General features: G+C 36.3%; 1 protein-coding gene across 2 annotated transcripts in view; it reads right to left on the reverse strand.

The window, feature by feature from the left end:
• Mat89Ba (nucleolar protein 6 Mat89Ba) overlaps positions 1–17,574 on the reverse strand; it is a 90,308-nt gene that overhangs the window by 32,177 nt on the left and 40,557 nt on the right. For both annotated transcript variants that reach the window (XM_069841155.1, XM_069841156.1), the window contains 5 exons: positions 10,815–10,935; positions 7,601–7,743; positions 5,275–5,390; positions 3,520–3,814; positions 294–524 (listed from right to left, as the gene is read on the reverse strand). In XM_069841155.1, coding sequence (XP_069697256.1) covers positions 294–524; positions 3,520–3,814; positions 5,275–5,390; positions 7,601–7,743; positions 10,815–10,935 — 906 coding nt within the window. The remainder of the gene's footprint in view (positions 1–293; positions 525–3,519; positions 3,815–5,274; positions 5,391–7,600; positions 7,744–10,814; positions 10,936–17,574) is intronic.

Below are 17,574 nucleotides of genomic sequence, written 5' to 3' on the forward strand. Positions count from 1 at the left end.
AATCGTCTGTATCTGCATTTAGATTGGCAACAGGCCATGATTGTTTGGCCAAACACCTGCATAGAATTGGAATATATCAGTTCCCTAACTGCCCAAGAAATGGATTCGGAACACCTCAAAATCTGTGCTTCAGTGGCTGACCATGATAATATCTTTGAAAAATATTGGAGTGCAAGAGGTCAAATGACTTTATTGTCAAACGCCTGGCATTAGAAAACAACAACAACATAACCATCATACAGATCAAAATGACTGAGACATAACTATACACTTTTTATATTGAAAGGTCTTACCGTGTGTTGCTCCAACAACGTATCCAGCTGATCTGCTAAGTAGACCACCCCATCATCCACAGGGATGTCCAGTTTCTCGCTCAGGAGATAGGTGACTATTTGCTTACATATCAATCTCTTCTGAGCCAAAGTTGCCGGACCACTGTGCCACACAACTGCCTCAGATATGCTTCCATCTTGAAACCGACGTACTTCCGACTTCTTGCCCCAGAATTCTCTGAATTCAAATGCCTTAAAGAAAGGGTAAAACAAGAAGAAGCCATCAGCTGTCTGTGATATACCATAATTTTATTACTCGAATATAACAGGTTTGTTTCTGCAGTAGTCATGAGCATGCACACATCGACTTCACTGTTCGTGCAACGATAACTTCAAACTCTGACTGCTTGCTGATTAAAGTCAGACATTCTTGCAGCATACTAAACCTCCATCAAACCATTTCCTCACAGTCAAAAAAATTTGTGAATCAAGCACAAACCAATCTCAAATCACACTGACGCATATGCATTAAGATCGCTGTGCTTTACTTTTATCCACTGGACTGGCATACACGCACTTTTTGCATTAATATTTCATGTTTCCATGCTTCTTTATGTTGGTTATTACAATATACTGTGAAATTTAACTACACATTCAATAAACGAGATTAGTAGATTATTTTACTGTACATTAACAACAGGGATCAGCAATATTATGTCGTGTAATGGTAAATCTTTAGTAGTGCTGCAGGTGAATTTGTAGAAGCATTTATAATAAATAAGTTGAATTCTGGAACCTAGTAGATTCGCATAATCTTGAAGTCATAATAGTGTGGCATCATGTTGGAAAACCTAGTCGCGTCGGGGAAGTTGCATGTGCATCTAGTGTGAGGGAGGTGCGGTGCGGTGAAGGGAAAGAAGACTGCGGCCCGCACAGAGTGGAGGGGACAGACATAAGGGAAACATCTGGAGTCCGAGTGTTGGGGAGGCCCAGAAAGTTCGCAAGCCACGTGAACCGATTGTTGTAGAAACTTCGGGATGCGGTACATTCGAGAATGTGTGATCTAATAAATAAAGAGGCAAGTGAGCCAGAACAGTCAGTTCAATTTAGTTTGGTCAGTCAGTTTGTGAATCAGCAGCGAGCGAGGAAGCAGTCCTTCGAGACCGGGGTTCGACGTACAGTGAACTTTAGTAACTGTGGCAGCGTCCAGGCGAGGGCAACGTGTCCGGAAGTCTTGGGTTCGAAGTGCAGTGGACTGTCTCTGGAAAACTTGAGTTTGACGTACTGTGAACTTGAGTGAGTGAGCTAGAAAAACTAGCCAAGGCGAATGAACTGTGAACTGAGAACTGACAGTTTTGTTGTGTACATAGTGCTTTGTGAACATTAGTTGAGATTAGAGTACACTGTTGTTCTTCTCAATTATCAACGTCAATAGTCATTGTCGCTCTGTCGAGTGCAATAACGACTACTGTGTTGCTGTGTTAAGTGGATTACCCATTGTTGACAGGTGTGCGGCAGTATAGAAATAAAAGTCACAACATTATTGTTGAATTAAAAGGTACAGTAGCAATGGAATCATGGCTTTCCACCAAAGTAACAGACTCGGAAGTATTTAGAAACGATTATATAACATACAGACGCGACCGTGTAGGAACAGGAGGAGGGGTTTTTATATGCGTAAAAGAGTACCTGCAGAGCAATGAAAATTTTAAACACTCGAAGTTCGAAATATTGGGTGTAGACATAGTGGATGAGTATTCACGAAACATATTACACATCATCAGTTTATACAGGGTGCTGAAACAATAAACTTATATTGAACAGACATTTTAAAAATTTGTAAGCCCATCAAATTCTAAAGCAGCAAGCCAAGCAATAAACTCAAGCAAAATACTGTGAGTCCAAATTAAAGAAGTTAAGTCACCAAATGATTCAACAACTTGAAATATTATACAAAATTATACTAATTACTATACATATCAGAAAACTGTGGCATTTCTGGTAATGAAACTATTGACATATTTGCAAAAGAAAAGAAGAAGAAAAAAGACTCTGAACTACTCCAAAATAGGATTAAGAATTTATCCGTTACATTCATAAAGAAAGTCATTAAAAACAGATACAGATACTTATACAACCAAGAAGCAAAACAAATCCAATGACAAATATCCTAAGCAAACCAGAAATCATCCCACAAGAGTTCAAAAATGTGCAATAGTAAGATTAAACTACACAATGTCACTATCCAACAAAACACCTACTGTGTAGTCTGGGTCAGCTTACTTCATACCCTAAGGGTGAAACCTAATCATTTTTCCCCCATTACTACATATGCTAGTGGATTGTGGTGATTTTCTAGTTTGCAGGTTGAATTTTCTTTTGCCAACTTCGTTTCGAATTTCGATACTGACAAATACTACAAATGGTAGTGATTTTGTAAATAGTTTGTTGGCAGCTGAGACAAAATATATCGACAATACTTGTCGGTACTGGAGTTCCATGAAATTAAAATTGTACTAGATTTCTGAGCCGGTTATTGGAAGCTAATGAACTTTGAACATACTAATAATTAATTAATATCAGTATTAATATTAATACATAATAGTTATTTTATGTGTTGCGTTGTGGTTATAATTCAAGACTACAGTCAGGTAAGTTTTCGGAGTTAGTACTAATAATTTCATATGATCAAACAAAATACATTTTTAGGTTAGGTCTCGTGAGTCAACTGTTTAGTCAAACCAATGAATTTCGTATTGCCAGACAAAATACTTGACATGTTGATTCCTTTCTCGTTTAGTTTCCTTACGAAAAAATGTTACAAATTATTGAATTATCTAGAATAACCTTCCAACATAAAGTACGGTGAGTAAATAAGTAATTTAGTACGAAGGATCGTGTGATATCTGGTAACAGATGGCAACACTGACAAGACAGCAATATTTGCTGTTTAGGAACTGTTCTTATGTGACCCTCACTATAAATGCCGGATATTAAAAATCAGCAAGATAATTTTGCCTTAGTGACTCAGTTTCCTTTTACATACCATAAGTCATGCTAAAGATGACCTCCACTGCTTTCAGCTGGGTTGATATTTGAGTCCAGAGGATAACACAAGAATGTCCAGATCAACGAGGATAATTGTATAAAGAATGGAGGAAGCATATTTACATACTTTGCAGAGAAACCATTACAACTGCATTTTTTCACAATTAAAATTAACATTAGTGACATTGAACGCACATACCTCTGGCAGATTTGCCCCTGGTCCCTTTTCCAAAACACTGAAAGCAAACTCAGGGTTCAAGGTGATGCCCAAAGTGACGAATTCAACAGGTGAAGGTGGACACTCGTTTATTGGCCAGTGCTGTACAGCTGGCAACTGGATGCCAAAGTTGCACACTCGACTGCCCAGGCCTCTGCGCAGAATGCTGAGAACTAGAGACAGTGCCTGAGGATACACATGGCCCAGGTAGTCGAGCTTCTGTGCTCTCGAACTTTTCTCTTGTACAAGATCCGCAAGCATGGACAGATCATGTAACCTGAAAGAAATACGAGTTATGGTACATTACAGACCACACAACAAAAATATCTATGAATTATGCAAATGTGTTTCAGAGAATTATTTTACGACGCTTTTTCAACTGCTATGGTTATATAGCATCTGAATGAGATGAAGGTGATAATGCCAGCGAAATGAGTCCAGGGTTCAATGCCGAAAGTTAACCAGCAGTTGCTCTTATTGGGTTGAGGGAAAACCCCGGAAAAAATCTCAACCAGGTAACTTGTCCCAACCAGGATTTGAAACCTGGGTCTGCTTGTTTCACTGTAAGCCATGCTAACTGTTACTGCAATGGTGGACGAAACTAGGAAATACTCCTCTAGTGTCTAGATAATTTGGTATCAGTGATATCTGGTGGTCCCACATATTCAGTAATATTGGGAAAAAAAGTTAGTGATCATTGTAAATACTTTGATTATTGTTCATTCTTCTTGAGGATCAATTAACACTTGTTATTAAAATATAAAACTTCATAAAAACAACTTCAAAATTTTTAAAGTGTTAAAATTATTAAAAAGGATAATATACCTTCTGCAACCAGATGGTACTGTTTCGGCACTGGTTTTGCACCTTTGTCAGCATAATAATATTTTAGTAATTTTAAAGCTTTTAAGTTTTTTTTAATCCTCTGATTGAGGTTCTGGCTGATATGTACATCTAATATCAGGCAGTACACCTCACTTGACGATATGTGTCAGGGGAAGAACAATTGTTTGAGGATGGCGAGACCTCATATAATGAATATTTGATGTATTAAATGTTTACAGTTATGACAAACTGTTGTTGAATATGGCCATAAAAGTCATTTAAATATGCGCTCCTGCTTATTGACTTACATAGGTTTAAATGCAGGTAGTAGGCCATAAAACAGTACAATGAGAGGAGTTCGACCAGGACCATGGATCGAGTCCCGGCATAGCTCAATTGGGAAGAGCCTTCAGCGCACAGAGCTGAGAGGTCCCAGGTTCGATTCCTGGTGCCGGAACGAATTTTTCTCGATTTAATGGTGATAAAGCTTATGTATTTAATACAGTATTTCAATAATGGAAGGAAGGTGCTACTTTTTCCAAAAGAACACGATAACAAAAGCGTAATATATTTTGTCATCTGCTAGGGAAGAGGCATGTGATTAGGTGATAGTAGCGATCCTACGATCCTAATGGCTAGCTACTAGCAAGTTCAACTGTCAATGGATGCATATTCCCTACTATTGAGCTTCGCAACTGCATGTACTAGACTGTGATAATACCTTCACTACTTTTTATACAAGAACAAGAAATTATACTACTTTGCAATGTATCAAACTGTTGACTCAAATTCACGAAATAGCTCTTAGAACTATCAATGAACAATAAAAACTTTCAAAATGATCTTATTGATGATAGAAAAGCAAAGAAAATCATTAACAGTGTGTGGGAACTATTAATATAGGATACCAACCTTATAATGTGATCGAATTGACGATAGAAAGGCATGGGAGTCATGAAGAGGGCCTGAAAACTGTTAATATTAGGATTGTCCAAACATTTAACTGCTAACTCACTCTCCCTTTTCACCTGTAAACAAGATGACAATTATAATTCATCAAAATATAATTATTACAACCTTCATGTAAAAGCGTGCCCTTCTTTATTCATTACAAAATGAAACATGATGGATTTGCACTTGACACCTAATACAGAGTCATTAAAATATATAGCTGCCGCATATATAGCATATGTGTCCTGGAAAAATGACATTCAAATGGCCCGCAGTCGCATTACACGTTCTTCCCTGCTCTACCCTCCTTGAGTTCATTCTGCTTTTCTTTATTTCACCACTTCTTCTCTTCTTTCTTCCCTTTTCCTTTCTTTCTCCATTTCTTCAGTTTCTATTTCTTCTTTTATTTATTGGTATTTCGTTTACTTCTCCATTTTTCTGTTTTTTTTTTTTTCATTCCTCCTTTCTTTCTCCATTTCTCTTCCTTTTTGGGGTTTCCTTTCTTTCTAGATTTCTTGAGTGCTCTATTTCTTTCTTTCTCTTTTCTTTGTTTATTTTATAGAAATTACAGAGGATATTAACTGACAGTTTTAAGAACATATGAGATCTGGATGAGGCTTACAACTCTCTCTCTCTCTCTCTCTCTCTCTCTCTCTCTCTTCCTCAAACTCTAGTTGTGAACGAAATTCCTCCATGAAAATGCTAAACCCTAATGATGGGATATCAGAAGCAGGGTAAAGTTATTTCATACCATGTAAATCCTTCCCCAGTCTTGACAATGAATTGCTAGCTACTGATGCTGCTCTTCAGTGTGTTACTCAAATTTCTGAAAAATTTATTTGTATACTTACCGACTCCAATAATATAATCAATACGTACCAAACTTATACGCACACAGAATTATTCCAATTCAGAAACAAGTAAACTAAAAAAAAAACTCCACAAAGAAATAACATTTCAATGGATACCTAGTCATTGTGGTACACCTGGAAACGAAAAAGTCGATAACATTGCAAAACAGGCAACATATTTGCAGCCAAGACCTCTTCAAGTGAGTTGGCCAAACAGAAACTGAATAGACTATAGTGGGCTTTATGTTGTCAGTAAACAGCTGGATACATTAAGAAGATTGATTGATTTGCCTATTTCCCGATTATTATTATTGTTGTCACTGTCACTGTTATACTTATTTTTGTTGTTATTCTTATTGTTATATTATTACTATTATTATTATTAGCCACCGTCATCATTATTTGCACCATATGCATATATGTCTGACCATTTAACTATTTGTTTTGAATTCAAAGAAAAGCACTACGAAATACAGTATAATAGCAGTAAAATCTATGTTACTACACAATATATTAAGTAAAAAGAATATTATCTGCTAGAGAGAACCAGTATTGTTTTTCTTAATCGGTTATTAACTGCAAGGTTATCTACTGTTCTCCAACCAGGAGATCAACCGTGAAAGGAATGTGCTTACTATTGCGTCATCTATTGGAGCGAAGTAGATAGATAATATTACTGTTATAACGTCAGTTTAAAAACCATGCGCTCTCCTGCATATGTTATTTCCTGCATGGAGGGATTAAAAGACCAGGAGATTAACAGTGATCTAATTTTGTAACTAGGGTAGTATAAATATGTGTGTATCAATGTTATCATTTGTGCTGTGAGAGCTAGCCAATAGAGATACGAGTACCCACGTGTGTGACCTTATGACATCAACATTCATTCACAGCATTACCCCATTTCGTCTCATTCCCCAGAGACTTTCTTGTGGTTGGAGTACAGTAGCATCAATGGAACTGGTGATAGCAAAATGGTATTTGGTCAGATGAGTACAAGGAATCGCCAAGGGATTACATGACATTGACTTATACCTGGAGAAAACCTGCAAAAAACTCAACCAGATAATCAGTCAGTGGGGTTCGAACCCAAGCTAAAACGCAGCCTAAGAGAACGAGTCTTGCTGTTACCCCTAGACTATACTAGTGACCTAATACTGTGTTATTGAGAATGATTTAAGTATTACTCAAAATAAGGGATTCGTTAAAATTTTTATCCAGTTTTTGGAGTTTAACTTATCATAAATATTCATATTTATTAATCTTTACGTAGACTATCATAAATAACTTAAAATTAAACTAAAATAATGGACATGCATCTGAAATCTAAGGAGAGGAATTTCTTAGCTCTGAGAGGGAATTTTCCTTTTGAATTCATCACTGTCTCTTCCTACATACACGACAATATGATTTACATATAGATGTCAAATACCGACCCAGAAGAAGGTTTCTTTGCTCATGTGAGCACAGTAGTTATGGTGGCCTGTCACATCCACAAACACAACTTCAAAGTACTGGTGAAGATCGGGTACTTCTGGTTGTGCCAGACTGATGGCTTCTGTTGTCCAGTTACTTTGGGCTGTAAAATAAAAAAAATGTCACTACGGTTTGTAAATATTTAAGCTTCTTGTACACAATTAAATTTACATCAAATTCAATGCTTCATAAATCTTTTCAAGATTTGCTAATACTTTAAAAGTTTTCTTGTCAAATCATTTATTATACTATGTACTTTAGAAGTCTTTGATTGTCTTGGAAAGTAGATAAGAATATGCTTTAATTGAGCAAAGATTTTGCATTTCTTTGAAGGAATTCACCAATGGAATTCGAAAATATTATGGCATCAAGAGCCACAAAAAACATAGTGTCTGGTCGAAAGAAGTCGTTTGCTAATTAATTCAATTAATGTGAATTAAACCTATGCCCATATGCCATATATTCTGTGGAATACCACAATAAAGCATATGAGGATATCTCAAGTTAAGCACTAATACCTGTACGAGTATTTTTTTGAATGGAGAAAATTCTAACCTATCAATTACGTGAATAGTAATCAATATTTTATTTTAAAGCAATACACAATGGTAATATTCTTCCTTTCATGGTTATATATCATATGTATTTATATAGTAATATTTCATAGGTAAGACCTACATAACGTTACCTTAATTCCAAAACTTCGTAACTTGCTTGGATGTAGATTTTCAGGCCGTGTCTCAAAAGTTACATTTTCAGTTGAAGTGAACTAGATTGTTGACTAAATTGCCGGATGTGACATCAGAAGTTACGATCCAAAGCTACATCGTGAATAGCAATGAAGTCCGTAGTAGCTAGTAAACGAAAATGCTTGCTTGATTGTTGACTTGTATACTAAGGCCATGTCTCAAAGCTCAAGTCCATACTACATACTAGTGACTAGCAACTAGGTGACTTGTAAACTACACAATAGGGAGCTTTGGAAATGTATGCTTGAAACATGGCCTTCTTCATTGATTATTTTTCTAAAAACCATGACATCACGGTGCAGCACTAATTTAAGAAGGCGGGTCCTAACGCAGTTTCATTACGAATTATGTGGTAAAGATAGAGACTTAATATATTACAATAATGTTTAAAACATTGTACAGAACGTACTAACAATGCCAGTGTTCAAAGTTAACATGTTATTCTACATTATATTTACATTATTTCACTTCCAAAGCATTTTCAGATTTAATAACCCCAATTGCTGATGAGGAATCCATGTTTGTTTAGTGAACAAGTCAGCAATCAAGCAAGCATTTTCGTTTACTAGCTACTACGGACTTGATTGCTATGCACTATGTAGCTTTGGATCATAACTTCTGACGTCACATCCGGCTATTTAGTCAACAATCTAGTTCACTTCAGCTGAAAATGTAGCTTTGAGACACGGCCTAAACAAACATGGATACCTCATTAACAATTGGGGGTTATGAAATCTAATGATGCTTTGAAAATAAAATGTGAGTTCAATGTAGAATAACACGTTAACTTAGAACATGACATTGTTGGTATCTGCGTTACATTTTTTTAATATTGTAATATTTTAGGCCCTTACTTTTCCACATTTATTTCGATTGTTGATAGCCAAACGTAATTTTCATAGATATCTTTTGAACATCTTTTACAATTCTACATCTTTCTATGTTTCTTTTCTGGTGTCTCAGGAAATTACCATTCAGTTCATAAACCTGAGAATTAAGTTTCTTGAACTGTTTACTGGAAAACTGTTTATAAACAAAGAATTCGAATTTCCAAAAAATAACAGCTGATAACTCGTAATGAAACTGCATTAGGACACTGCATTCTTAATTTAGTGCTATACCGTACTTTCATGGTTTTCAGAAAAATAGTCTATGAAGAAGGCAGCATACGTGTTCAAAGCTCCCTAGTGTGTAGTTTACAAGTCAGCTAGTTGCTAGTTATTAGCATGTAGTATAGACTTGAGCTTTGAGACACGGCCTCACTTTTTGCGCGTTTTTGAAAGTATATCCCCAGAGAGAGAATTTAAGTGGTTTCGTAATAGCCCAATATTAGCGCTAGTATTCTCAATTAAGCTTCACTGCTTTGTCAGTAGATGAAATTGTGGATATACTTTCAATAATGCACAAGAAGCGAACAATGACATCCGAGCGAGTTACAAGGTTTTGGAATTAAGGTAAATGATAAATTGCAATGAACTTAACACATGCTAGCAATATGAAAAAGTCTTTGACAAATCTTTTTTTAATACTGAACAATCTTCAACACGTTTTCTTGTACTCTATTGAATTGGAAGAAAAATTTGTACAAGCAGCTTTATTGTATTGTATTGTATTTATTAACATTCCATGGTATTCATACATTGCTTACAGCTAGAATATGGAACAAGTCAAAAAACTTAATACTATTATAAAGTCTTAATTCATAGTCACAGTCTAGATGAAATATATACAGATGAGATTTACAATATAGTCTACTAGTACAACACAAAGTTTTAGTATCAATTTCATGAAGCGTTATTGAATGTCATGAATTCACCTACAGAATGGAAGGCATGAGAAATTAGGTACTTCTTCAATTTGGCTCTCAATAATTTTATGTTTTGAGTTAAATTTTTTATATAGATAAGGAGGCTGTTAAAAATTTTTACTGCCATATAACGCACTCCTTTTTGATAGCACGATAGACTTGCCGATGGAGTATGAAAGTCATTTTTGACGTGTATTTATGCTATGAACTGTTGAATTAGTTACAAAGTTTTCACGATTACACACGAGGAAGATTATTAATGAAAAGATATACTGACAAGCCATGGGCATTATTTGTAGTTTTTTTAAATAGTCCTACACGATTTCCTAGATTTGGCACCTACTATTATTCTAATTACTCTTTTTTGTAATAGAAATATACTGTTACTATCTGTGGAATTTAACCAGAATATTATTCCAAAACTCATTACAGAGTGGAAGTATGCAAAGTATATTGTTTTTAAGGTATTGATATTTACTATCTTTTGCATAGATCTAATAGCAAAACAAGCTGAATTTAGTTTGGGGGTAATTTCTTTAATATGATTTTTCCAATTTAACACATTATCGATTTTTAAGCCAAGAAATTAATAGGTGCATATGAGCTTTCTCATCTTACCCAGATTGCTCCACGTGTTTCTGGCGACCTGGTAACTGCTCATGGCACTATTAACACGTCGGCACTGCAGCAGGTACAGCACATACATGGACATGATGAAGCCACTGAAGCAGCCGTAACCCTATAACCACAAAACAAGAATTCCATCTTCAGGAAAATATACAATGATTAAATATTTTGGTAAAACTTTGGGAGCATAGCATAGATTCCAAATCATTTACAGCAGAGGTCTTCATTTTATAGCCCTTCAGTGCTGTGGCTTATTACGTCCAATATTGTATGCTGAAAGGATCAGTCAGTTATCTTGGCAGTTCTCAGTGAAGGGGTAGAGAGCAAGAGAGAACTTAATGTGTATGAATATTGTGACTTTTATATTTCAACAATAATGTTACTTTTATTCACAACAATAATGACTTTCTATAACTGAATTTAAACACTCCCATCAACAATGGGTATTCCACTCCACACAGCAACACTCCACAGACGACAATGACAATTCACTTGGATTATTGAGAACAACAATGTACTCCTAATCTCAACTAATGTTCACAAAGCACTATTTACAAAACAAAACTGTCAGTTCTCAGTTCACAGTTCGTTTGCCTTGGCTAGTTCTTCTAGCTCATTCACTCAAGTTCACAGTATATCGAACCCAAGACTTCCAAAGACAGTCCACTGAACTTCGAACTCAAGACTTTCAGATAAAGTACACTGCACGCCGAACCAAAGACTTCCAGACGCGTTGCTTTCGCCAGGATGCTTCCACAGTTACTCAGCTCACTGCTCGAGAACCCAGGACTCCTGGACGCGTTGCTTCCACCTGGGCACTGCTGATTCACAAGCTGAACTCGCTGTCCAAACTAAACTGGCTTCATGTCGAACCCCGGTCTCGAAGGCTGGCTTCCTTGCTCGCTCACGGCTGCTTCACAAAAACAAACTGACTGGTCTTCTGAACTGCTCGCGCTTTTATTTCTACATTACACATTCTCGTCTCTTCGGTCCTCGAAGTTTCTGTTTTTGGAGACTTCCGTTTCTCGCTGCTTTACCCTCATGTCACGCCTCAGTCGGTTTTCTCCTTCCCTCCACAAACCGCGCGGCTGCCAGCATCTCCTTTCCCCATGCCGCACCCCAGAGCACCCTCCCTTCTGCCCGACACATGCTCGACTCCCAGTCAGCGAGGGTTTTCCAGCATTGTTGCCACAATATTAATCATGTTTAAATCTGTTCCAAATATATTGTGTTGGCATCATTGGTGTACGCAGAATTTTATCAAGGGGGAGAGGGGGAGGAGATATTATAAAAATGGTTTACAATGTACATTATCGGTATTTTAAATTTTATGTATCATTATTATCATTATTATTATTATTATTATTATTATTATTATTATTACTACTAATATTATTATTTTACGGTATATTTATTAATATTATACTATGTTCTAATAGAACATATTCATGAACATACTTATAAAATCTTTGAAACGTAATTTTTTCACAGCCATCCAATTTTTAACAAATTATAACATGTGTTTAATTTTGTATAATACAGTACATGAGTCATTCAATAATTAATTAGTGACAATAATATTTATATACGGTGCTATCAGCGGTAAATAATGCAAGCTGATAACAATGAGAATGAAGAGCATCTGATCTGTGTTATCTGTGAGTTTGGAGACAATAATCTCATTTATAAGATATTTGTAGTGAGTTTAATTTGTAGACTGTTATCTGTAGTGCTCTAAAATGTTTACCAAATACAAACAAAGATGCTTCATTAAAATTCAGATTACAAGAGGCAAGAATGCTCGACAATGCCATACAGCATTACTGGAAGCTTGGGGTATAGAGACTTCACCATATCGTACCGTGGCTAGGTGGGCACATGCATTTCGCAACGGGAGGAAATATGACCATAAAAAAAAGTGGAGCTGGCAGACAGCAATCGACAAGTGGTGATGTACATGTGAACGCTGTAAGAGCACTGCTGAAAGAACACCGTTGTTAGACTTGTATTGAACTAGCAAGGGAAGCTGGAATTGCTCCTAGTACGATTCTTCACATACTTAAGAAGAAGTTAAAGATGAGGATAATCTGCGCTCAGTGGGTTCCACACAAAAAACATGTGGCAGAGAATGGAAACAGCGAGATTGCACTTTGAATACTATGGATGTGAAGGCGAGCGTTTCCTTCAACGTAACATAACTTTAGAAGAAACCTGGGTTCGATGCTACCAACCAAAATTGAAGAGACGATCAAATGAGTGGCGGCACAATGATTCCCCATGGCCAAAAAAGTATCGGCAAGATCCACTTAAAGTCATGTTCATTGCTGCTTATGATTTTGACGGCGTCCTTGTCACTCATTCAGTTCCTGTCGAAAATCGTGTAAATGGTGCATATTACAGTTACTTTCTGGAACACCATTTACGACCAGCTGTGTGCCATAAACGTCTGAATCTCCTGAAATCTCATCTTATTGTCCTACATAATGGTGCTCACTCTCGCATACAGTAGCTGCCCCTGTGGTTAATGTACTTCGCAGATGGAACTGGGAAATTCTGAAGCATCCTCCATACTCCCCAGATATAAGCCCATGTTATTTTGACCTTTTCCCGAAAATGAAATTACCACTCAGAGGAGTTCGCTTTAGAACCAGACACGCAATTATAGCAGCAGTAGAGCAGTCTGTTCGAAGATTAGTACAACAAGACATCCGTTGTGTCCCTGAGGTGTGGAGGCGGGTTCTTCATGTTGGAGGAGATTACTTCTGAGCACTGCAACAATGTGACTGTTCCAAAAATGTTTTCTTTGTTGTTAATTCAAATGTTGCCACTAATTATATTGAATGACTCATGTAAAAAATGCTGTGTCATTATTACATTTACACAATAATCATATATATATATATTCAACAAATGATAGGTAAGACACTTTACTTTACATAACAGGAAAATCAATGGAAATGATCAAATATATACAAGTAGATGGTTTTTTTTTTTTTAAGTTCAAGGGGAGAGGGTTCAAACCCAGTAACCCATCCTTTCGTATGCCCTTGGTTGGCATGTTTTCTTAATGAAATTTAGAGGTGCAAGTGAGTCAGAAAAACTAACAAAGTGAGAAAAGGAGAAAGCAGTGATTGAGAATTGTGCTGAAATAACAGCCAATAATGCTTGCAAGTGCCTCGATAAAAGGCAACAGATACAGCCACGTTTTTTGCTTTCAACTGGACTGTACTGAATGTTCGTAACTCAGCTACCAAGATAACTTCCCTACCTTATCTGTTAAGAGGCTTCTGTGGTCCCACTAGAAGCTCTTTCACAGTAACATACTTTGACAAAGGAATTTTATGGTGTGTAGAACCCCTGGACAGGAGTTCTGCACACAGTTCCTTTGTAGAACCAAGCTTTACATAATACGAAAAATTGCAAGAGAAGCTAGAACTTATGTTTATGCTGCTTGTACACGATCAAATTTTCGTAAAATTCAGAGTTTCGCAAGAATTTAAAGATTTTCCAATTAATCACAAGTTTTATTGTCAAATCACTTACAATACTTTATATACGAGGTGCTCTGCACACAAATGGGCCAACCCACACAACCATATTTCCACTTCACCTCTTTGTAACAGTGTGTGAAATGCAATGCACAAACGAAAATTGTGCTGAAATCTCATAGATAAACTGGGAATGATGATTAGGCCGATATACACTTTGAAGAGAACAATATTAGGAGCTTAAAGCAATGAACTCAATAAGCAAATTTTGCGTGTTGGGCCATTTGTGCACTGAGCACCTCATATATAATTTATTCAAAAGAATAAACATCAGCCTACAAAATGCAGGTGGCCACAAGGACCATGAATTCCAGAAGACAGTGAACACTGGAAATTTGAACATGGGTTTACATAATATTTTAAAAGCATTTAAAAATATGCAATTTAATAATGATAAAAATAAAATAGTATAAAAGTGTCACAACTTACTACAATAATTTAGACATAGTAAAGATGACTATGTAAAATAAACAATGAGTCTTTGATTACCTGAAAGTAAATAAGAACATATTCCAATTGATCAAACATTTGACAAATCTTTGAAGGAATTGACCAATAATGGAATTCAAACATTTTATGGGGAAAAAAAAAAAACACACAAAAACAAACAACAAAAAAATAGTATCCTGGCCGAAAGTTATTTTGGAGTTAATACAATTATATGAATTTAAGCTCATGCCTGTACACCATGGGTTCTGTGGAATACCACAATAAAACGAAAAATAAAGTACAGGGTGTCCACATTTGAAATTGCTGTATAATTCATACTGCTTGGGGTAAAAAGAAAAGAATGCATGCAATATCAAGAGTAACTCACCAAGTTTTCTTAAAAAAATCAGTACACCTCAACATGAGATCCTCTCATTACACGAAGAACATCTAGCCTGAATTCAATTTCCTGCCAGGTCTTCTGAAGCATCTCGGGCGTAACGGAATTGACGGCATCTCTTATGCGGCCGCGTAGCTGTTGAAGATCACGAATTTTGTGGCCTGTATACAATTTGTTCTTGACATATCCCCACAAGAAAAAGTCTAGAGGGGTAATATCCAGTGATCGAGGTGGCTATCTTGTCGGTCCATCACGCCCAATCCAGCGACCGGGAAATTGTGTGTCGAGAAATTCTCGAATGATCAGGCTCCAATGTGGTGGGACGCCATCCTGTTGAAAGATGACGTTCGGCTGCAAATGCATTAACTGAGGCACAACAAATTGAGCCAACATGTCGAGGTAAGTATTGCGCGTAACTGTTTGTTCTGCAAAGAAAAAGGGGGTGATGATCAAATTGTGCATCAATCCGCACCACACATTTAATTTCGGGCTGTCACGAATGTGTTCCACAATGCAGCGTGGGTTTTCTGACCCCCAAATACGCGCATTATGTGTGTTGACTTTGCCCGATAAATGAAAAGTGGCCTCTTCAGAAAAAGCAATGAAAGTTAAAAATGTTGGGTCTTCATCAATGTGCTGTAACATGTCGATAGCAAATGCCTGCCTCTTATTACCGTCATCTGGTTTCAGTTCATGAACCAACTGCAATTTGTATGCATGAAACCCAAGAGAGCGATGCAGTATCTTATGTACCGTGGACTTCGGCATCTGCAGTTCTCGTCCCGCTTGTCGAACTGACTTGCGTGGACTTCGTTCATACGCCTGTCTCACTGCTGCTACACGCTCCTCTGATACGCGCACATTACCGCCACCATGCAATTTCACCACACTTCCCGTTGCCAAAAAGTGCTGTTTCCGTGTCTTAATGGTGTTCCGTGATGGTGGGTCCTTCTGGAACACGCGCCAAAAGTTGCGTTGCACTTGAATCACCGAATTTGTTTCAGCATACCACCAGATCGCTTGTGCTTGCTCTTGCGCTGTCGCCATTTTGACTTAAGCTACCGCAGCACCACGTACAACCTCTCGCGCGAGTTTTTAAAAATAGCCAACAAAATTTCCACAGTTTCTCTACATACTGCGATGCATGTTACCAACTTATTTCCATTCATTGATTTTTGGCAGCCAAATAAAATGTGTCAGGTTCATGGTGGACACACTATATAATAGGAAATTGTAAGGAATTATCTCGAGTTAAGTACCAATACAAGCATTTTTTTTAATAAAGAAGATCTCACCCTATAATCTAGGCACATACTATCGCAAATGTTTTGTTTTAAAACAATATGCAATCGTAATATTAATTTTACAGTATTATACAGTTAAGTAATACATGCAAATATTGTTTTATTATAGCCTAGTTATTCTCCAAAGGATTTATATATTTATATTGTAATATTTGATAGGTAGGCCTACATGCATTCATTTATTATCATCCATTGGAACATCAAAGATGTTACTTGACTTGTCAAAATTAAGAATTTTTATATAAAATAATTTACATGTATAAAACAAAACATTAACATTACCACTGTTCAAATAGATAGTATGAAGTATTTTTTTTTTTAATTTATATACAGTAGATATTTTTCTAAGATACTTTGGTAGATGGTTATACATAAGCAGTCCAGTGTGAATGAAGCTATTTTTGTATGAAGTTGTATTACAGGGAGCAACAAATAAATTCTCCTTATTTCTTGTATGCATATATGCATTAGTGGTATAAAGGCTTAAATTTGTTTTTACGTATAATAAAGTTTCATAAATATACATGCACAGGAAAGGTAATATATGTAGGATTTTAAAAAGTTGTTTCCAACTAATACTTCTATGGACCTGCTCTCTTTTGCATTTTGAAAGTTAGTTTAGTGTTTGTCGAATTTCCCCTAAAAATTATACCACACCTTAAAATTGACTGAAAATAAGCAAAGTACAATCGTGTAACAGTTTCTATTCCTGTTATTTTTCTAATTCGTTGTAAAACAAAACATAGGTTACAATGAAATTGAAGCACATGTTTCAAAATCTTGTCAAATCTTTAGCAATATGAAAAATTATTTAACAAATCATTTTTAATACTGATCAATCTTTCACAAATCTTCAACACTGACCACTCTTTGACAAGTTCTTTTTTTGTAAATTACTGAATTGAAAGAAAAATTTGATCATGTACAAGCAGCTTAATGAAAGCAGATCACCTGAGAAACACAATAATCTACGAAAAGCTACCACAGACATGGACAACTTTGGGTTGTTGTTTCCATTGCAATGTTACAAATACATTGCTATCTCACTTATGCACCAATAAATCTACATC

Source organism: Periplaneta americana, chromosome 12 (genome assembly GCF_040183065.1).
Source record: "Periplaneta americana isolate PAMFEO1 chromosome 12, P.americana_PAMFEO1_priV1, whole genome shotgun sequence".
Classification (NCBI taxonomy): domain Eukaryota; kingdom Metazoa; phylum Arthropoda; class Insecta; order Blattodea; family Blattidae; genus Periplaneta; species Periplaneta americana.